Source organism: Thalassophryne amazonica, chromosome 6, assembly GCF_902500255.1.
Source record: "Thalassophryne amazonica chromosome 6, fThaAma1.1, whole genome shotgun sequence".
Lineage (NCBI taxonomy): Eukaryota > Metazoa > Chordata > Actinopteri > Batrachoidiformes > Batrachoididae > Thalassophryne > Thalassophryne amazonica.
This window is the reverse complement of record NC_047108.1, coordinates 30,183,967-30,206,981: the sequence shown is the minus strand read 5'-3', so window position 1 is coordinate 30,206,981 and position 23,015 is coordinate 30,183,967. Positions and strand designations below refer to the sequence as shown.

Genomic DNA, 23,015 nt, shown 5'->3' with positions numbered 1-23,015 from the left:
ATTTATGACTTTCAAATTTGAAACTGATTAATTCATGTTTAAATCAAGGTTCCCAGTCCTTAAAACTGGGTGGTGCTCCTGAGATAAATTAAATATTGCTTTACAAATGTGGCGTGACTTAACCTGGGTCCCTCCAAAAGGACCTTTCAACATTAAAGATTAATAAATGTTAATATTCAAATTTCCTTACATTTCTTGTCCGCCCATTTGATTCAACTACTTATTAAATCTTAAAATTGTTAATTATTTTGGTGGCCTGCTGAATAAGGTCCAGTCCAATTTATTTCACTTCAGGATTTTAATAATTAAATTCGTTACATATTTATGGAGCCTCCAGTGTGATGTTCAACAAAAATAACTTCTGCTTAAATTTGTTACAATAGGATCTTAAAAATTAATTAAACACCTGCAAATTTTAAACACAGTGCTCATACGGCTGAGGGTATTTTAGCATTGTGTTACATTTTCATTTGTAACAAAAACAGGCATTTGCAAAACTGAAAATTCTTTTTCTGAAGTGTGATTCAGGATTTGTGGATCACATTCACTTTACTTTGCTCAGTTACATAATTTTGAGACACACAATCATAATGTGCATTTTATTTAATTGTGCTATGTATGGTGTTTTTGTAGTTCAGTTGGTTTTGTCAGTTTAATTGAGTCTCATGTTGCCAGTACCATGAGTGATTTAAGTTTCATGTTGCTGGGACCATGAGTGAAATGTGTATTACTTTTGATGCCTTCCACCACGTCTCTGTATGTCTAAAAATAGAAGCACCTGCTTGCAATGGAATGCGGAAAAGACAAAAAGCTCTCAGTTTTTTTTAATGAAAGAAAAAGATATATTTACAAGTATACAGTTATTTGTAAAAACCAACACATAAGTTAAAAATCGTAAATTCATGTTTGTGGATCACAGAACACGTATGCAAATCAAGGAATATTTGTAGATCACCTTCTGTGCATTTGCTTTCTGTGAATTGCTAGTTATTTCTTTGTGGATTTGTGCAGTTTTAAGAATAAGAATTTCAGAATATCTCAAAATTACGTAACTGAACAATGTGATGAATGAGTGTGATCTGTGATCCCCAAATGCTGAATCACACTTCACAAACAGAATTCGGTGTTGCAAATGCCTTTTTTTTTTTTTTTACAAATGAAAAATTATGTATTTACAAATACACATTTATTTATAAAAAAAAACAATGCGCAAGTTACATTTCAGAAATTGGATTGGAAAATACATGTGCAAATCAAGGAATATGTGTAGATCACCTTCTGTGCATTGGCAGGTATTGATAGATAGATAGATAGATAGATAGATAGATAGATAGATAGATAGATAGATAGATAGATAGATAGATAGATAGATAGATAGATAGATAGATAGATAGATAGATAGATAGATAGATAGATAGATAGATAGATAGATAGATAGATAGATAGATAGATAGATAGATAGATAGATAGATTGATTGATTGATTGATTGATTGATTGATTGTCATTACAACAAGTGCAATGAAATTTCTTCCCACACAGTTACCTCAGACAAAATACAGTTAATCCACAGTTATTACAAGTTGAACGTAATAATGGCACACATCAGAATTAGAACACCCATACATATACATTTGACTGTTTATGTACACTAAACTTTAAAACAGTCCATCATCCGAATTGAGGCAGTGTGAATGTGGGGGGGCAGCAGTGTCCTGCGTGGCCGCAAATGAGACAAATTTAACTCCATTCGCCCTATTGAGATTTCCCATAATCCCTTGCCCACCAGAGAGGTGCTGCAGTCAAAACATTGAGGCACCACATAATTGCAAATGAATGATGAATGATGTATTTTTTTATGCCTTTCATAACATTTCTAAAGAGACTGCATGCATGAGACCCCTGAAAATATTTCGCGTTTGCTCCCTTCAAACTGCATGGAACTTCATAAACACAAACTTAATTTCAGACATATATATATTATATATATTACTCTGGCACAAACATTGTTGTAAAGGACAATATGCAGGGAGTGAAGAAAGCAAACTTCACTTTCCCTCAGAATGACATGAACAGGAAGTGACCGCGGTTCACAATTCCCATTGTAAATAACGGAGAAACCACATGACATTCTCGCATGTTTACTTAAAACAAACACAATAACAATGTCTAAAAACCTAGATAATATATTCACAAGAGTTTTAGACACAATATACCAAGAGTTTTCCTTGCAATGTTAATGCTGTTGTCCGTGTGCAGCGGTTAAATTGCAGTGTTATCTGAGCATCTCAGTGGATTTCTTAATGCTGCTGTCATCTTGCAGAGCGGTGACCTCTCTGAGAGTTTGCGAGATTTTGAGAGATTTGAAACCTCAGTAGGGTGAATAAAAAACCAAGAGTCATAAAAACAACAAGAGTAGAGAAGCTTGAATCTTCGACCTGACTGGGTTGCTTGACGTGAGGACGTTTCGCTTCAAACCACAGAAGCTTCCTTAGCTAAAATTCTTGCTCTGGTAGTTTGACTTCTGTCTTGACTCTTGTAGAGAAGAATAAACCAGAAGCCAACAAAAGCTGGAGTTTTTTAACCTAACCAGACCCCACCTACCGAGAGGCTGACTGCTATAGGCTAGTGACTAAACAATAGCTCTAATTAGCACCTATTGTGCTCTAGTTAGCACTCTCCTAATGACAGGACGGAAGCCTCCCCTGATGGCTCCCTTGACGACTCTCTCCTGATGACGTGAATGACTCATTACCATGAACAAAAGACTGAAACTGCTTTGACCTGAGTACCACATTGTAAACAGGGGACAAAGCGTGTCTGAGACCCGCTCCGCGGTTAAGGCTGGGTTTCAACTGTTTTACAAAGAATGCTTCCTTGACACTTCTCTCAAACCATTTCTTCTCTCTGGCTAAGATTTTAACTTCCTTGTCCTCAAACGTGTGGTTAGTGTCTTTCAGGTGGAGATGAACTGCAGACTGAGGTCCACTGGCGACCTCTCTGCGGTGCTGGTATAACCTCTTGTGTAAAAGTTTCTTCGTCTCACCTATGTAGTGTTCATTACAGTTTTCCTGACATCTGATATGATACACTACATTGCTCTGTTTGTAACTAGGGATCCTGTCCTTAGGGTGAACTAATTTCTGTCTCAAGATGTCAACCGCCTTAACCGCGGAGCGGGTCTCAGACACGCTTTGTGTCTGAGACCTCAAAGGCAGCGCAGTTTTTATTGCTGCAACCTTCAACCCCCAAGATGGGCGGCGCAGGCCCCTCCTGCTGCGGCCTTCACCCACTTTGCCTCAATTCAGATGACAGACTGATTCAAGTTTAGAGCACATAAACAATGTCAAATGTATATGTGTTGTCTTTAATTTTGATGTGTGCCATTATTACAGTAAACACATAATAATTGTGGATTAATTGCTGTATCTTGTCTGAGGTAATTGGAGTGTAAATGTAATTGCCCTTTTAGGGATCAATAAAGTTGTCTGAAACACACAGAAGTAAGAAGGATGTTGTTGTGTGTTGGGGGGTTTGGCTGGCTGTTTTTGTGTTGTTTTCTTTTCTTTGCTCTCCAGGTGGTATGCAAACTGGTTTTTGTCTGTGGAGAAGGTGCTGGCAGAAGAGTCCTTCACCCTCATCAGCATTATTAGCTGCACCTGTGGAGGATGTTCACGTGCAGGCCTACTGACTCGCAGCACCTGTGGATGATGCTCACGTGCAAACTTAAAGACTTTCAGCTGAAGCAGATAATGAGATGGCGTTCTGCATTTAAGCCATGAGTGGTTCAAGCAGAATTGCCGGGAACTCGACCTTGTGACGTTCGTTTGTGAGACGCTGAGGACCGCGCCAGGGTTTGACACATCATGCCTGTGAAGGAGGACGGGTGAGGGACACATGCTGTCAGCACACATCAGAGGTGATTATTGTCTGAATGATCGTTAATAGTAATTTGGCATTCTGTTACGCAGTATATTTGAACATTGATGAGAATTGTGCAGTTTGCTTCTCACTGCCGTGGCGTACGGACTGATGATCCTCCACCTGTTGTGAGAAACTGCTCATTTACATAAAGCTTAAATTCAGACCTGAATGTGTTGCTGATAGTGTGTGCCTCTGAAGGATATTTGCTGTAGCTCTGTTGACTTACCTCACCTTTTACATCCTTCACAGAGTCAGTTTGTCGTGTCCACCTGGGGGGTGTTTGGCGGTGAATCTGAGTCCAGAAGCGCCGAGGCTTCGATCCATTTGGGCGCTGGAGAGCGCGCCGTCCTTCACTCCGCCAGACAAACCAAATATTTATGTTGTACACTAATTATTACACTGGAGGGGAAATAAAATCGTTTTGTTTGTGGAACCGCTTTCTGGTTATTTAGCGCTGGGTTCGGTCAGACGTTGGTCCGCTCCTCAACCTGCGTCTGCACATAACAGATGTACTGAGGCTGAGCTGAGTTTCTGGCGAGTGGAGTAGAAAGACCATGCCTTAAATACAGGTGGTGATGATTGCAGACAGGTGAGGCAAATCAGCTCCGTGACACAGCACCTGGAGAAACAGAAAGAGCAGAGATACATACATACATACAAGGCATCCAGCAGCTTGCACATTAGACAAGACACACATTACACCAGACACACAAATAAGATTAAATAAATAAAAGAAGATAGACCACTCAATAAAAACGACTAACTAAACTAAAAAATAAAAATAAAATTTTGTCAGCATCCAGTCTCACAGAATATAATGGAGGAGTAAATATAATGTAATAATGCAGTAATAAGGAGGTAGTGCAGATGTAAACAGTACACAATATAAACAGTGTAAGTTGTGCAAAGAAGTAAACAGTGTAAACATTGTTGGTAGTGCAAAAAAAATCAATAAAGGTCTAATCAGATGTATCACAGGATTATTTTTTGCTGTGTTGGGAAGAGTTAAACAGTCTGATGGCATGAGGGACAAAAGACTTCCTAAATCTGTCCGTGTGGCAGGACTGGGACAGCAGTCTGCCACTGAATGAGCTCCTCTGCCTGATGATGACGCTGTGCACAGCAAAATACTCCCAGATAATGTTGATGGTCGTAATCTCCTCACACCCATTTTGTAATTGACTTTATCATTTTAATTATTGATAATATTATAACATGGATAAAATTACAGTTATCACAAAATAAACCATGGATAGGAAATGCTCAATCCCACTCACTGCATGTATACATGACTACCTTTAAAGGTGCTGTTTTTTAAAGAAAGGATTATACCAGATTTAAAATTTTTAAAAGTAGCAAAATTTTTGATTTTTCTTTCTTTCTTTCTCTCTGGCTGGCTTTCTGTCTTTCTTTGGCAGGTCATCCAGCTAGTATTCTGGTATGACCGAAAAAGCACACATTCATTATTAATAATAATTGTAATTATCTATGTTGGGCTTTCCCAGGATCAAAAGCACAAAAGAAATAAACTCCAATAATAAATGAATGAATGCCGGTAATAAAAAATTTACTGCAACAATGCATAAAAAGTGTGACTTTTTTCCTCAAAAAGGGCATTTTTTTGACAATTTTGACGTACACTCTGGAAAATACTGTAATAATTATATAAAATAATAAAATATATAAATAAATAAATAAAATATAAGGAATGAAATTGTTAAAGAATATGAAAGCAACAGTGTTTTGAAATGATTGTATTTTACAGTAGGCTGAATGTCTGGTTTACTTGTCCATTACTATGTGGCTGTATTTGTCATACGATGACAGTGAAAGTGGTACTACATTTTCCCCTTGTTTCCACCAGCAACTGAGTTTGAATTATGGGGATTCCTGATTTAAAAAGTGATTCTCATATTAGAAAATTAAATTTATTTTTTCACTGTTACCCCATTCACATTAGTCCTGAATGACATTCCTCTCTGTCTTTTGGCAGAATACCAACTGTTGGGGTTGTTCCCGATTGGCCTGACAACATCTACTTCACCTTCCAGTTTTATCGCTTCCCTCCTGTCACATCACAGCATCTCAAACTACTGACCAATGAGAAAGATCAACAGAAAGTTCGTTATCCACTTCCCTGTTTTCTGACCTCCATTGACAGAAGCGGTAATGTCAATGCGGGTAAGGCTCCACTTCTGTAAGTCTGTTCTTTTCCTTACTCAATCCATCATGTCTTAAATGGGCAGCATTTCCCTGTGGACACTAAATATTGTTGATGAAGGGTTGGTAGCAGTACCAACACCAGTGTGAACCGTGGGCTGTAAGTGATAAGCATTCTTTTTACCATAAACACCTTTGAGACATTTTGTAGCTCAAGCTTTCATGTTCACAAGAATGAAAAATTTCACATCAGTGCATTTTAAAGTTGACTCATTGTCAGGTCCGTTGCCCTAACTGGACCTGGCACTTAAACTGTGCCTGAGATCGTATCCTGCAAAACACAGTTTCTCAAAGCACAATCACATAAAAAGAGACAACATTAGACAAAGATCTCTTTTGTGAGCTTTGCGCAAAGGGGAGAAGCTTCGGAGAGCGCGTACAAACCTAAGACCAACCTTGCTTCTCCTGCTCCTCTCCGCCGCCCCTCCGGCGCTCTGCCCTTTTATTAGAAAAGAAAAAAAATCATAAACAATACAACGTAGCATCAGGGTACATTGTGTTTGGGGAAGGGAGGGGTGAACGGTTGCTTGTGAGTTACGGTTTCCTGTGAAACATGCTCATTTCTTTCACTGAAAGAAGGGAGTAAGCAGTTAAGTTTCGATGTCAACAGAGTCCTGAAACAATCTTTAGTTCATCACTGTGGCTGAGCAATCATTTAGCTTAAATGCACCATATATGAATGGGTACATAATTATTATGATTAAATGAGTAAATGAAGTATAAAATAATATAATTCAGACAATAATAAATGTAGAATCCTTTAACAAGTCAGCTAGGACACATTCTTTCAGTCTTGTGGCTGGTTTCACTCCCACATCACACAGATAACAGATAGTTGATACAGTTCATTTCACAAGAAACAGAAACTTAACTCAGACTACTTTTGATTACATTGAATATCATGTAAGCAGGCAATGATTAATTAAATAAATGATAACAACTCATAAAATCTCCATCACTCATAATTCATGGTCTGGATCCACTTCAAATCTGGACTCTGAACCCAGGTCTGTTAGTATTTGGTGCACCGCTCAGGCGCTGAGTCATGATATATCATTTATATGCTAAAAGTTGAGGGTTTATAGACATTTGGACTTTTTAAATATTTTGAAAAGAACACCCACTGATAAAATACAGCTGGGAAGATAGACTGTGCTATAAACTAATGATTGATGCGTATCAATGAAAATAAGGAGCTCTTACAACTGAAATATCTCCCTCTGAAAGTCGGCATTTAAGCAAAATTCATCCATCATCAACAACTTCAAAAATGCCGCCATTAACACAATTTTAATCAATCAGAAAAAAACCCTGGATTGCTTACATAACTGCTGTGATGTTGTCAGGGTTTGAATTTTGTTAGTTTTACGAGGGCTGTCAATAAAGTTACGGTCCTTTTTATTTTTTTCAAAAACACCTCTGTTGAAAGCCTTAAGGACAAGTTGGAACATGTCCTGCCTGTTAAACAATTTCTCATATACTCACTCCACTGAAAGCCATCAAAAGCCACCTGGATTTTACAAATGGTTATCAACACGGAGGTGTTTTTCCTGTGCCGCCGCACCGCGTCGGCTGCATCCCGACGCGCAGATCCGTCTGCACGTCTTTCATTAAAAAAATCTCCTTTAACAGTGGAATATCCGGATAAAATGCTGAAACCGACTTCTTCTGAAACTTCTCTGTTCTCTCACGACGTCCTGGATCAATAGAGCCTGAAATGTGGAGGTTTTCAGCTTGAAACAGGCTGATGACGCCGCCTGAGAGCGCTGCGCGACGTCTCACACCGTGAAAAGTCCTTAAAGCGACAGAATCACCTCAAAATCTCTCATCAGCTGTTAAAATTTTCACTGAAAACCAGCTTAATTTTTCGAACCGTGTCCACTTCGATGTGTCTCACAGGTTTAGAAAAAATTTTGATCAAACAACGCGCCAACTTCTCAGACAAAGGAATTCCGACAAGGGGCTGGACGACTCCTCCCACAAGGAGTGCTCACAGGCGAATGACGTCACCGACAGGCGTGGAAAACTCACGCATGCGCACGAGGGTTCAAGCATGTCTGACGTAAAAACATATGAATGAAATCCATATAGTTTTTGAAAAAAATAAAAAGGACCGTTACTTTATTGACAGCCCTCGTATATTATAGTCCAGTCAAAATAAGGTTAGACCTCCCACTAATTGCAAGAGAAATTAAATCACTTTTATTTTGCTCCTTTAGGTACATCAAATAACATATTAAAAATCCCAAAAAATTCCATGAGTGGAACATGGATTTTTTGGGATTTAATATTTCAATATTAGGGACCTGTCGAAACTGGGGATCATCACAAAAAAACGATTATGACATCAGTGAATTTAGAGTTAACTGTTAAATCTCTTGAGTTAGGGCTTATTCTTACTAAATTTCAGTTATATATGTTTACCACATTCCTGGGGGTCATACTATGGGTTCTCCTACCTCACTAGAGTACCGGTAGCAGCAGATTGAGGAATTCAGTCAAGGTGGCATTTTTTAGGATGAGCAATGTTGCAATCATCATTCTTGAGGTTATCAGATAGAAATGTCAGTTAAATTTGTCAGTCTTCTCATCAGACATGTTTTCACAAATACCCCTGCTTTCCCCACAAGCTGGATTGCACAGAACTTGGAGTTGCCTACAGCCACAATGTTTTGTTCCGCAGCCAGATTTGCATCCGCATCGAACTAACCTTTGCAGTTCTTTTGGGGCATAGTCTATATCAGTTGATATTGGAACTGGTGTCCCCCCTTGTACCTTCCAGCCCCATTCCTGAGCATTTAATTCAAGACCCTGCCAAGTCTGTACCAGGTGATACACCCTCAGAGAATGGTACTTGGCCACGGCTTGTGTTGGCGGAAGCGATTTGGGGTGAGTAACTTGTTTTCTGGTGGCTAACAGTTCTACATTTTGTGTGTTGAAGTTTGTTTAAGTTATCCTTTCCCTTGTATATTGAAAGCAATGCCTTTTCTCCAGCTGCGACTATGTGAGATTGGGAAGCTCCCACTGTTTTGAAAGCCTCAGCTGCCTCAAGAAACAATTTGTTCTTCACCAGTGAAAAACCCAGAGCCTTTCCTTGTCCAAATAACCTTGACGTCGTGTCACATCCAAGGATTGCGTGCAGAAACAGGATATTACTGCAAACCTTGTCACCTAGGACTTCTTGCACTCTGTGGATGTCAAGGAAATGAGCAGGAGATCCGGATTTGGGTGGTGGCATTAAATATATTTTCTTATGTTTCTTTGTTGTGTAATAGATTAGCAATACTAGGAGGTCAGTGTCACTGCCAACTAATATGGTGTCTCTTTTCCTTGCCACATCCAGCACAGTCTTAACAATCAGAACATCAGCATCTCCTTTTGCATGTAAGATCTCACACCCTGCCATTTCTAGATATTTGCCAAGAAGGTGAATAAAGCGCTGCTTGTTCTCGTTGTTTGCCAAGAATTCGTCCTTTTTCATTTGGAGAGGCATGTTTGCATTGAACTGAATGCTCAAAGCTGACTTGGTAGCTGTGCATCGGGTTTGCGTGCCATCCTTTGGATTTGGTCCACTCTGGTAACCATCAAACACTATGACTGGTGTCCCGTACTTTTTAACATGGGAGACATAGCTTTGGCAGATAGCATTGTATGTCGTGCCTACATCCCATAGGATTTTATGCAGGAGAGCACCTCCGTCAAGGATGTATGTGGGTTTTCCAGTTTCAGTCTGTTTCTGCTCATCATCAGATACATTTCCAGCCTCATCCCAGATGGCATTAGCAAGAACAGGCTTATTTGCTTTCAGGAGGACATTTCTTTTTTCAATTAGAGCCGGAGGATAGCCACAGAGTTCATAGCAGAATGCTTCCTCAAGACTTTCTTTCTGCGTGCTAACCATGACCAATCTTTGGAAGAGGAGAAGAGGGTCAGTGGTTACATCATCACCATCAATTGCAATCTTTGACTTCGAGTCCATTGTTATAGCTTGGTCCTTTTTCCTAAATGTGTAGTTCCTGACCTGTTTCCCCTGCATTCCCCCCAAGATCTTGCACCCAACATCCTCTGCTTTCTGCGCATTCACACTTTCTGTTGCTAACACACCATTCACTAAGTTTCTGAGATTTTGATCATTTCCAAAAATTTCCTTGTCCTGAATGAATGTGACAAGCTTATTCACATCATCTGCATCTATTTTCTGGCGTGCCACTGAAAAGTCTGTATGCTGTTCACGCGTAGTGTAGGCAACCGACGTCAGATTCTGCTTCGCCTGATTGACCTCAGCACAGACAGGACTGGATAAGGCCCATACGAGTCTTTGGATTTCGGTCATTCCTCGTCCTCTTGTCAGTCCTCCTGTTGTCTTCAAACTTCGCATGAGGACCTGTTCGATCACCAGGTCTGGGGAATGACCAGCCCAATACCTGTCTGACGTCCTCACCGCATGTAATCCACTGGTGAAATGTTCATAGACCACAGAGTTTGTGTCCCGTAGATCACACATTTTATGTAAATAAATGTGGACAGATTTTGTGTACAGATTATGACCTGCTGCAGCTAGGTAAGGCAGCATTTCATGCATTGCTTCCAAGTGTAAAGGCCAGTTACTCGTTCTTTCTGAGGTAATGAACTTTCTAATGATGGAAATCATCCTCATGTACATTAGCCATAATTGAGTTGTTCTTTCTGTTCCATGGCTCACTTTATCATTTATCAGATCTCTGATAGTGGCGATGGCTGCTGAGAATTCAATATCTTCTGGGGCTATATCACCTGCAACCAACTGGTCATACATGTCAGCATGTTTTGTCAGTACCAGATGGTGGAACTCTGATTCTGCACTCCCAGCCTTCAAGGCAGATGGAGTAGTGTTGCGCTTGTCAACCGATATCTTGATCAATGTCATCATCGTTGTCCTCATCTAGGTCATCTGCTAATTCTACATCCTCTGACTCTTCTTCCACACCGTCACACTGTGTACTGGGTTGACTCTCAATTCCATGCACCTTATAGAGCAGTATCTTACTCAGAGCAGTGTCCAATAGAAAATATCCACGCAGTGCTCTTGAAACAGCTTTTCCACTTAGAATATGGGCAACAGTGTTACCAGCAAACACCTTCTCCAAAACTTTTTTCAGACCAGAACCCTGCATGAGATGACCAACACAGGCCAGAAAACTCAGTGTATGGAAACCACCAAGTCTGAGAACAAGTAACCTTAAAGAACTACTTGCTGACTCATTTTCAATGATTGTGGTTGCTTTGCACCAGAGAGGTTGATCAAATGTTATGATTGGTACTACTCCGTATTTGTGGGCATGGTCAAATACGAAATGCAATGTAGAGTATATACATGTAGGATCTGAGGGGTTCATGTCAATCCTGGGTAGGAGCATGACTGAGGCCTGCCCAGGGTGTTCACCTTTCAATATCGACTGCATGAAACCAGACCAGCTAGGTCTCTGAGGACGAACAGCGAATGCTAACTTCCACAAAAGATCAATGTCTGCTGTGTGCTCTTCATACCGTGGCAACTGAAGTTTCTTATAGTTCAGGCATTTCATACCATCACTTGAAGCAGAGTAAAGTCTTATATCATAGTTCAGGCATTTCATACCATCACTTGAAGCAGAGTAAAATCTTATATCAATCGGCCCTACTCTAGCAATATCATCAGCAGACACAGACACGCTTTATAATGCTTGCAGATGTTAGCTTTGGTGTGATGTTTGCAACAGTTCTCATGCCGTGAAAAGTGCCACTGCCGTCCAAGGTTCTAATGTTGTGGTCTATGTTGTCGGTGGCATACTGTATAAAATGGCCTGGGGTGAAACCTGGTATCTCTACACCTTTCTGTACAGCTGCACGATGATTATAATTTTGGAGTTCTGAATATGAGATGGCAAAACCATGTTTGTACAATGTATCATTTAAGAACTTTGATGCAAAGTGAGAGTGCATCTCAACTCCCAAGCCCAATTGCAATGGAGCAATGAGAATTCTAGGACGTGTTGCCTGCATTACCGCCTGTCCTATGAAGCTACTTTGAGTCCCTTATCTTTCCCTGCAAACAAATCATTTAAAAGGATTACCAGGGACTGAGGCAAGAAAGCAGTAGCTTCTTCCACAGTAGACATTTCAAAAGTGGTTGGGTAAATGTCTTTAGATTGCTCTGTACATTTAATGTCAGTCTTGATCAGGCTCGCTGCTGCTTTAATCAATCAAAGCTTCTCAGCCTCTTCATTGGTTGTCTTAGCTTGGTGAAAAAAATCACCAAGTATTGATGCAGCCTTTTGCCTGAATGTCACAACATTTTTTTTCCCATTTATTTCAGTGATGATAATTCTATCACCAAAGTGTTCATAGAGTCGGTCTTTCATATGAGTCAATCCATATGCCTTGCATTCCGAATCTTTCAGGATGTCCGTCATTTCAGCAATCAGATCGTACAGTATAGTCTGTTCCTCATCACGATCTTGCAGATTTTCCACAACCTGCAAAAAGGCTTCCTCTCTACAAACATGTTTTGGTCGATCAGCCTTGGATTTATTGGCATCACAGCCACTCGTCGAAAAACGACCCGGGATCTGTTTACCTGTGCGAAAGTTACTATCACAGGATGTGTGATAAACAGCATCCCCTGCATGCATATCACTCACAAACTGTATTCTGGACTGTACTGTCTCAACCCAAGAATCACCTTGGGAGTCAAAAATAGTGAGAAGTTTGTCTTTGCTTGGCAAAGTTCGAACAGGCAAAAGCGAAACCTCTTTCTTTTTACCCCATACTTGTCGGCAGTTCCACAAAACAATGTTCCTTATACACGAAAGTATTCTTGGATGAATGTAAACTTTGCCGCCTGTCTTCAGAAGGAGATGTTTCAGCTTTTCACTTTTTTCGCCCAGCATCCATTTTGAAATCCCGCCGACAGTCTCTGTGCACCTTTTGCCCTGACTTGATTTCTATTCTTACGCCAGCAAGCTCAGCAGAGTTATTGATTCCTTTGATACCCTTGTCTTGCACAGTTGAGAGGGGCTTCCCATTGCTGAGACGCTCATTGCAGAAAACGCAAGTATCCATTTCCTGCAAGAAAGAAAGCTGCAGGTTAGGATAATATACACTACTTTAACTTACCACAAACCACACATTATGTAACTGTAACCCACAGTTGAATTTGTCTTTGAATGTGTCATTTAATGGACCTATACTTGTACAAAATGAGTGGTATCACTCTATTTGCTATAATTTATCACCAGGAAATTGAAATGTTAGTAACCCAAAAGCATCGAAATTGATGTTCAGGGGTAGGGGTACCCCAGTTATGAGTACAAGCAACCATTTTATGTACTTCTAATCATTTTCATCTGAAAGAGTGGCCCCAAAAAACAGGGTTAGACACCAAATGGAATGAAATCCTGAAAAAAATACATATTTACAGTATTTTCTTCATACCCCATACACGACTGAAAAGGCCAGACACAATGAAATCAACCTTGAAATTCACCATGTTCCACACCTTGGATTTTTTGGGATTTTGAGTCAGAGGTAGGGCAGGCTCAGAGGAAAAGAATACAAGTGGTTTCATTTCTCTTGCAGTTAGTGTGAGGTTTGGCCCTTTTTTGGCTTAGATTGACTGGACTATTATCAGGGCTTTGGTTAGTTTATTCTCTTGCTGGGATATTTCTGCTTGGGCCTGTCTGTCTCTGTTTCTCTTGTCTCTCTTGATTCTTGGTGATGGGCGTTTCTCTCAGTCTCTGGCCACACCCTGCTCCTGGTGCTTTCCATGTGCACCTGTTCCTGATTTACTGATTACCACCTGGGGTTATATAAGCTCAGTAGGTGGTTTTGTCCCTTGCCAGTTTGTCATGCCTTGTGCCTTCATTCCAGCTCTATACCTGCATTCTTGTTCATGCCTGCCTCATAGTGTGTACCTGACCTCCTGCCTGTTGCCTTGACCACGCCATATTGCCTGATGATTTCTGTACTGCTGTTTTTGTTGGACTTCCCACATGTGTACCGACCACTGCTATCCACTTCAGTAAAGCCTTCTAACAATCAGAGATGTCTGTTGGAGCCATGCATTTGTGTCCTACCATTCCTGACCATCCTACCTGATAGATGTAGCATGAGCATAGAAAGCTACACGTGGCGAACACACGCTATGTAAAAGTGCTCTCTCTCCCTCTCTCTCTCTCTCTCTCTCTCTCTTCCTCACTCTCTCTCCCCTCTTTCGCTCTCTGTCTCTCTCTTCCTCTCTCTCTCCCTCTCCCTCCCTCCTTTGCTCTCTCTCCCTCTCCCTCCCTCCTTTGCTCTCTCTCCCCTCTCTGTCTCTCTTTCTCTCTCTCTTCCTTGCTCTCTCTCCCTCTCTCTCTCCCTCACTCTCTTTATCTCTCTCTCTCTCTCTCTCTCTCTCCCCCTCTCTTGCCGTTTTCCTGCTGAGCAAACACCAAGCCTTTCAACTGTCAAATAAACTAAATTTCAAAATGTATCATCAGCTCTACTCACGGGAGTAACTCTGGGTAAACACTCAAGGATTTTGGCGGTTTTTCCATTCAGCGGAGACAAAGTGAATCTCTGTTCAGCTGTCCTCCTCAGCTGTGTTCTGAGCTGCTGGTAAAGCATTTCACAGCCTCGGGACGTTGAAGCGGCTGATGTTTCAGTAACAATTCAGTTCATTTTTTGGAAAATCTGTGCTCAGTGGCACAGACCATTTGAACCCGAGAGCCAGGCGGAAATTTGCCATTACCAGTGGAAGAAACAGCTCACCTTCAAAAAAAAAAACAAAAAACTGTTTCATCGTACTATTTTGAGATTAGGCTCTGTAAAATCACAGTGAAATCTAAAACATGATGAAAATTAAATAAAAATATAAATGACAATATGATGTATTGCATATGTTTGGACACCTTTTAATGCAACACAACAAATTTAATTTTTTTTCAGCCAGTTGTCTGCAGACTAGTCAGGTGATAGTTTCAAGTGTATTTTAAGGTTAAAGAATAGCTTTTAGACTCAATATTTCTTAACAGTGTAGTCCCTTTCTTTTTTTAACCATTGAAATTCTAAAAAAGATGTTATTCAGCACCACAATAATTTTGTTTCTTAGTATTCAAATAAAGAATTCATACTCTCATATTGCAAACATGATCCTTAATTTCTGCGGCAATATCATAGAAGAGGTTGAGGCTTTAGGTCATGATTACTGTATTTTCTGGACTGTATGTGTCTAGTGATTATTATTTTCAATAATGAATGTGTGACTTTTCGGTATACAAGTTTCACTGGAGCATAAGTTGCCCCTCCCAAAGTAGTAAAAAAAGCAACCAAACATGTCTTGTAATCCAAATACTGTCTTGTACTAGTGCTGTATTTTCAGGATTACATATCAGTGTAAGTATACTTACACTGATATGTAATTCATGCAAGCGTGGGTGGGTTGGGGAGGGGGTGGTATCATTTTGTGAGCTTTCTCACAGACCTCTAGTTTAGTTGGTTGTGGCATCCACCACACCACAGACCTGCCTTGTGTCCTGGTTGGCAACTAGCCAAGTATACAGCCAGTCCATCTCCAACTTCCAAAAGAAGCTATATATCTGTTGCATCCAGCTGGTCCTCAGGGCCGAGGAACCTCTATGCTGGATTATGCCCAGAGAAACACTCCACATGGCCAAAATGTCATGTTCCCTCACAATTCAAGCGATATGCCTCATCTTTTTCTTCATCATTCACTATTTGTTTGACACGAAGTTATTCCAGCTGTCCCCAAAGTCATTGAATTTAGTCACTGGCTACCGTCCTTACAGCCATACAATAAGACAGGAAGCCCCAGTACATGTCCAAAGACTTGCGGGGATTTCCTACTGAAACATAGCATACGCCAAAACCCAGAAACTGGCGTAAGGACAAAAATGTTCTGATGTATCAAAGTGTGCATACGCATGGATCCACACACGGTCCATTTTTCCATCCCCTGAACGTGGAATTGAGCGCACATGCACATGTACCATGCTTCTCCCTATCCACACCTGTTTCAATATGCAAATGCACATAAATATGCGCTGTGAAATTCCCCTCCATCAGATCAGTCAACATGAACCCAGAAAAGAAATTATACCGAGTATGAGCTACAGATGAAGTGGAGACATGCAGGGCAGTGTGGACACAAAGGATTTTATCAACCATGGTGATTCATTGTGAAATAGTTCCAAAAAATGAACAGTCCCAAAATATCTCATACATGCAGTGCGAAAGTGAAAGATCAAAAAGCAGGACCAGAATTACCAAAATGTCAAAAACTGAGGAAATCACAAGAAACAGTACTTACACACAAGAATATACAAGAACCTGGTTGAGGAGTTTACACATGAGACCTACACAATGGACCGCCAATGACTGACAAATAAGGAAGTGGTTAAATAACCAAACTGATGAAGGAACAAGTGTGTTGAATCAGGGGTAGGAGGAGGAGCAAGTGCACAGGAGGAGTTGACTGAACAAATTGGAAGATTTTGTGTGGTGGGGTCAAAGGTCATGTGACAACTAATAAACAGTTATCACAATTAAACAGAGTCTGCAGGTGAGTAGAACATAATACAGCAAAGGTGCACATAAGGTAAGTACAGAAAACAGTGTGAAAATAAAAAAACAAGCAATTAACATAAATCACACTGAAAAGCAAAGGTGCACTTAAGGTAACTGCAGAAAACAGTGTGAAAATAAGAAAACAAGCAAATAACAGAAATCACATTGAAAACTATACGACAACCAGAATGAAGTACATAACCAAAACTAGAGGGGGACTCAACCCATTGAGTGAGTGTAACAGAAAAATAAAACAGGACATGAGAACAGCACACAAATCCATTGCAAGTAAACACTCAAAGGGCAAATCCCAACAGGTTGACAGTGTGTGACATTTACAACATTACACACGCATTTATTGACAAATACTGAACACAGGGGGCTGTTAGGAACCTCTACAACCCCTGGCAAAAATTATGGAATCACCGGCCTCAGAGGATGTTCATTCAGTTGTTTAATTTTGTAAAAAAAAAAAAAAGCAGATCACAGACATGACACAAAACTAAAGTCATTTCAAATGGTAACTTTCTGGCTTTAAGAAACACTATAAGAAATCAGGAAAAAAAAATTGTGGCAGTCAGTAACGGTTACTTTTTTAGACCAAGCAGAGGGAAAAAAAATGTGGAATCACTCAATTCTGAGGAAAAAATTATGGAATCATGAAAAACAAAAGAACGCTCCAACACATCACTAGTATTTTGTTGCACCACCTCTGGCTTTTATAATAGCTTGCAGTCTCTGAGGCATGGACTTAATGAGTGACAAACCGTACTCTTCATCAATCTGGCTCCAACTTTCTCTGATTGCTGTTGCCAGATCAGCTTTGCAGGTTGGAGCCTTGTCATGGACCATTTTCTTCAACTTCCACCAAAGATTTTCAATTGGATTAAGATCTGGACTATTTGCAGGCCATGACATTGACCCTATGTGTCTTTTTGCAAGGAATGTTTTCACAGTTTTTGCTCTATGGCAAGATGCATTATCATCTTGAGAAATTATTTCATCATCCCCAAACATCCTTTCAATTGACGGGATAAGAAAAGTGTCCAAAATATCAACGTAAACTTGTGCATTTATTGATGATGTAATGACAGCCATCTCCCCAGTGCCTTTACCTGACATGCAGCCCCATGTCATCAATGACTGTGGAAATTTACATGTTCTCTTCAGGGAGTCATCTTTATAAATCTCATTGGAACGGCACCAAACAAAAGTTCCAGCATCATCACCTTGCCCAATGCAGATTCGAGATTCATCACTGAATATGACTTTTATCCAGTCATCCACAGTCCGTGATTGCTTTTCCTTAGCCCATTGTAACCTTGTTTTTTTCTGTTTAGGTGTTAATGATGGCTTTCGTTTAGCTTTTCTGTATGTAAATCCCATTTCCTTTAGGCGGTTTCTTACAGTTCGGTCACAGACGTTGACTCCAGTTTCCTCCCATTCGTTCCTCATTTGTTTTGTTGTGCATTTTCGATTTTTGAGACATATTGCTTTAGGTTTTCTGTCTTGACGCTTTGATGTCTTCCTTGGTCTACCAGTATGTTTGCTTTTAACAACCTTCCCATGTTGTTTGTATTTGGTCCAGAGTTTAGACACAGCTGACTGTGAACAACCAACCTCTTTTGCAACATTGCATGATGATTTACCCTCTTTTAAGAGTTTGATAATCCTCTCCTTTGTTTCAATTGGCATCTCTCATGTTGGAGCCATGATTCATGTCAGTCCACTTGGTGCAACAGCTCTCCAAGGTGTGATCACTCCTTTTTAGATGCAGACTAACGAGCAGATCTGATTTGATGCAGGTGTTAGTTTTGGGGATGAAACTTTACAGGGTGATTCCATAATTTTTTCCTTAGAATTGAATGATTCCATATTTTTTTCCCTCTGCTTGGTCTAAAAAAGTAACGGTTACTGACTGCCACAATTTTTTTTCTTGATTTCTTATAGTGTTTCTTAAAGCCAGAAAGTTGCCATTTGAAATGACTTTAGTTTTGTGTCATGTCTGTGATCTGCTTTTTTTCTACAAAATTAAACAGCTGAATGAATATCCTCCGAGGCCAGTGATTCCATAGTTTTTGCCAGGGGTTGTAGTTTCACAATAAATAAACCAAAAAATTAATGTTAATAAAAACCCATCCATCCATCCATTTTCTTCCGCTTTATCTGGAGTCGGGTCGCGGGGGCAGCAGCTCAAGCAACGCCACCCAGACCTCCCGATCCACACACACGTCCCCCAGCTCCTCCGGGGGAACCCCAAGATGTAGTCCCTCCAGCGTGTCCTGGGTCTTCCCCGGGGCCTCCTCCCAGTGGGACGTGCCCGGAACACCTCTCCAGCGAGGCGTCCAGGGGGCATCCGGAAAAGATGCCCGAGCCACCTCAACTGACTCCTTTCGATGTGGAGGAGCAGCGGCTCGACTCCGAGCTCCTCCCGAGTGACTAAATTTGTTATTATTTTGTTAATAAAAACAAAATACATATTTGAATGCGCACATGCCCAGATGTACCTGTGCTGGTTTTCATTCGGAACAATTACACGAATAAACTACTCATGGCGCACATGACAGAAGGGGGCATGAAATGTGGGGTAACAGGTTGAGGACTTCTGGTGGGGGGTTATGGCTAAGGTTAGGGGAATGGAAACGGTTATGTTATAGTTAGGGTTAGGAGAAGTGGTTAGGGGTGGAATAGTAAATAAAAAAAAAAATGCCACAGAAATGTCATAACAGGAGCATTAAAAAAAGGCGTGATACTGGGCTGCCCCAACCTTGCTGTTAGTCAGGATGAGATGAGAGATGAGATTTATTGTCATTGTCATTAGTGTCATTAGTGCAACAACAACGAAATTACGTTTACACTCCAATTACCGCAGACAACATACAGCAATTAATCCACAATTATTACTTGTTTACTGTAATAATGGCACACATCAGAATTAAAGACATACACATTTGACATATACATTTGATATTGTTTATGTGCACTAAACTTGAAGCAGTCCATCATCCGAATTGAGGTAAAGTGGGTGAAGGCCACAGCAGGCGGGGCCCGCGCCGCCCAGCTTGGGGAGTTGAAGGCTGGAGCAGTAAAAACAACGCTGCCTTCGAGGTGGCAGGGAGGAAGCCAGGGTGAGGGGGGTGGAGAGACACGGGGGAGGGGAGAGGGTAATAGGGATGGAAGGATGGAGACATGCATCGTGTGCAGAAGAGTTAAATTTCTGTCCATGTGTGTGTAAAGTCTGATGTAGCTAGGCAACAGCAGGCTGGGGGGGGGGGGGGGGGGGGGGTTAGATAGATGAGCAGGGGGAGCAGAATTTCTTCACCAAGGCCGCAGATCATTCTGGGGGAAGAGCAGGGTATTTGACATTCAGGAGCCCATAAGGCTGCCATGTTGATGTTAGGCGGAGAGATACAGAATTCCATTTACTGCACCTCTGACCGTCTCGAGTCCAAATTTATGAAGAATATTCTTTGGTCCTCAGCAACACATTCCTTTGCAATACAACGTATTTGCTCCAAGATGGTCTCCATTTTGTGTTTGAGTTCAAGAGTTCACGCAGTCTGAGATTACACAGCATTGTCCAACTCATGAATCATGACGGACGTATGAGGGGATGAGATTCTGGAAGCAGCCATCTTGCTAATATTCCTGTGGGTCAGGTCAGCACACAAACCAATCAGCGCCAAACGTCCCACCATAAAGAGAATAAAAATAAATCCTCAACATTTTCCACAGAGAGTGGAGCCAAGCATGTCACACTCCGTCTCTCTCAGGCGTTGAGAGCATAGCCCGCTGGGTAGGTTCCATCAGGGCACGCAGGGTCCCCCAACCCTGATTTCCTTGTTGAAAAAAATGGTGTCAATAGCTTTGAGAGACCAGCTGATCAAATCTTAGTTTGAAGAATTCACTCTGTGGTGAAGCTGGGACTTTGAAGGTCAGAGCAGACATAGAGAACAGAAAAAAGAGGAGAGTAGAGGGGAGGAATGCGTCCGCCCCTGTCGGAGTCCCAAGCTGATCGCGATGAATGAGTCGTGAATGAGTCATGTTGAACCAGGCCACCTAGCCACAATGTTAGATGCATTTGCACATCACATATGATTTGAACATTGATAGAATGATAATGTTTCCTATTAACAAAAACATTCATCATATGATGGCACCTAATCAGGCTCTCACTGCAAACTGTGCTTTAATGTTGGAATATGATGTACCTGGATAACATTCAGATAATTGCATTCCACACCACTGGCATGGCTCGGTGCAAGGTTGACTGGCACACTCCTGACTGATTGGCCAGGTCCCGCTGGAACGCCCCTGTTACCAGGAAGCCGAGCGTGGTCAGCACCTGTGTGGGCACAGACAACCCCTGGCTCCTCGCTATATCACGGCCTGGGCCGGCCACAATTCTGTGGGCAACTGCAGTAACTTTGGCCTTGGTAAACAAAATCAGCTTGTTAGCCAATTATCATCACTTGCAAGTAAATCCTTGCATTTCCTGAATACACGCTCATGTCGGATTGCGCCATTTGGAAGGTCTTCTAACAACACTCGCAGCCATTGTTAGTGCTATTTTCCACATCACTTTGCGCATGCTTTTATATGCACCCACATAATTCCAAACACATGGGTGTGTTAATTGTTTCCCAGCATCACCTCTACATGTCGGCAGTAGAACAATACCTGTAGAAATGTATGTATTTCAGCAAAGATTTTGGTATGATGCACTGCATATTTCCCTGGTCATTTCACTTTTGATACTTCTGAATGTTGGGGTGGAGATGGATGTACGTGTAGCGCATGGCCTTGATTCGTCCTGATTAAATAAATACATTAATGCTGTCTCAACAAAAACCTGAGTTTTCAACTGGAGACAAAGACTGTGCTTCCACCCCCTGTTGAGAAATTCTTAAGTCATCTGGTGATCTTCAGATAAGCTTGGAGACATCCCCCGATGGTCCAACACAGTTTCGCAGAGAAAAACAAAACTGTAATTCAAAGTTCTTCAAAAGGAGCCTTGCCTGGTTTATCGGTTAAACTCCGGTCATTATGAATTACATGACATTATAATTGCTTCACATCAGAATCTGAGCTTCTCTAAGCTAGGAGAACCCAAATTTTATGACTTCAAGCCCTGGACAGAACCTCTCCTCACTGCTAGAGGACTCTTCCCCCATGATAACATGTGGTCATAAACTTTATCGTGACAAGCAGCTATTATATTTAGGTTTAAGTGAAGAACAAGACATTCTTTTAAAATAAAAAAAGAATTGCATCAGTATTTATTTTTATTCATATATAAAACACTTCTAATGTTTGTATTGATTAATCAAACAAAATGCTTTGCATGTAGTCATTCCATTTATTGATATGTGTTCTTGCCACTGAGGTTGTTTGTGTCATTCTTCCTCCATCATCAATATGTTGAAGTATTCTGCATTAACCAAATGAAGTGTTTAAGTGACGATTAATAATGTGTATCCATTTGAGTGTCTTAGGACAAATAGTATTTCAAAATAGTTAATGTGTTTAAAAAGTTGAATCATTTCTATCTGCCCCGTGAACATGTGAAGTGGTCTGTGAAACTACACACCCTAAATGGGCGGAGTTTGGTGACGTCAGTCCCCCTTAAAAAAGAACCGAGTCTCGCTCACTCTCTTGGAGCGCTCTGTAACTCTCTTTTCTTCTCTCTTTCATTAACGCCTTATTTTTATTTTTGGGCCAAGGCCCCATTGTTAAGTTAAGCTAAGCTACTGCATGGCATTCATTCATTCATCCTATATTTTTTACAAACTTAAAGTTTAACCTGATGCTTTAAGGTGCGTCAAGTCTTTTGAATTTTTAAGAGAACTTCTGAGCTGAGCTTTTCAAATTAATAGCGAATTTACAGAAAAGTGACCCTCCTTTTCTGATGGCTATATTGTTTTTTCAACGCTTTTAAAGTTTTAACCTTTATCTAAATTCACAAGGATTTTTAATCTGGCTCCAACAAACTTTTGAAAAACTACCAGAAACCATTTTCAACAAACACCTTCCACCTCTGAGGTCTAGCCAGCTGATGACAAACTGCAAGCAGCCACCCAGTCGGTATAACCAGCCGACACAAGCCTTTGGGATTGCCGGGGAGACCGCTGAGTTAACCTCTTGACCCAAGTGAGCTCACGCTGCCCAGAGCATGAACATCAACGATGCACGGACGGATCATCCGAACCATTTCTTCAAACGGACCAGCTAAGTGACCCAGTTAAAGGTTCCAGAAAAAGGGTTTGTTGTCTATGGATACAAAATGGCTATT

The 23,015-nt window shown here is 40.9% G+C and overlaps 1 protein-coding gene across 1 annotated transcript in view; it reads left to right on the top strand.

Moving 5' to 3' along the window:
* Positions 1–23,015, top strand: part of nphp4 (nephronophthisis 4) — an 804,312-nt gene that overhangs the window by 553,476 nt on the left and 227,821 nt on the right. The window contains exon 15 of the mRNA XM_034171910.1: positions 5,916–6,103. Within this exon, the coding sequence (XP_034027801.1) occupies positions 5,916–6,103 (188 nt within the window). The remainder of the gene's footprint in view (positions 1–5,915; positions 6,104–23,015) is intronic.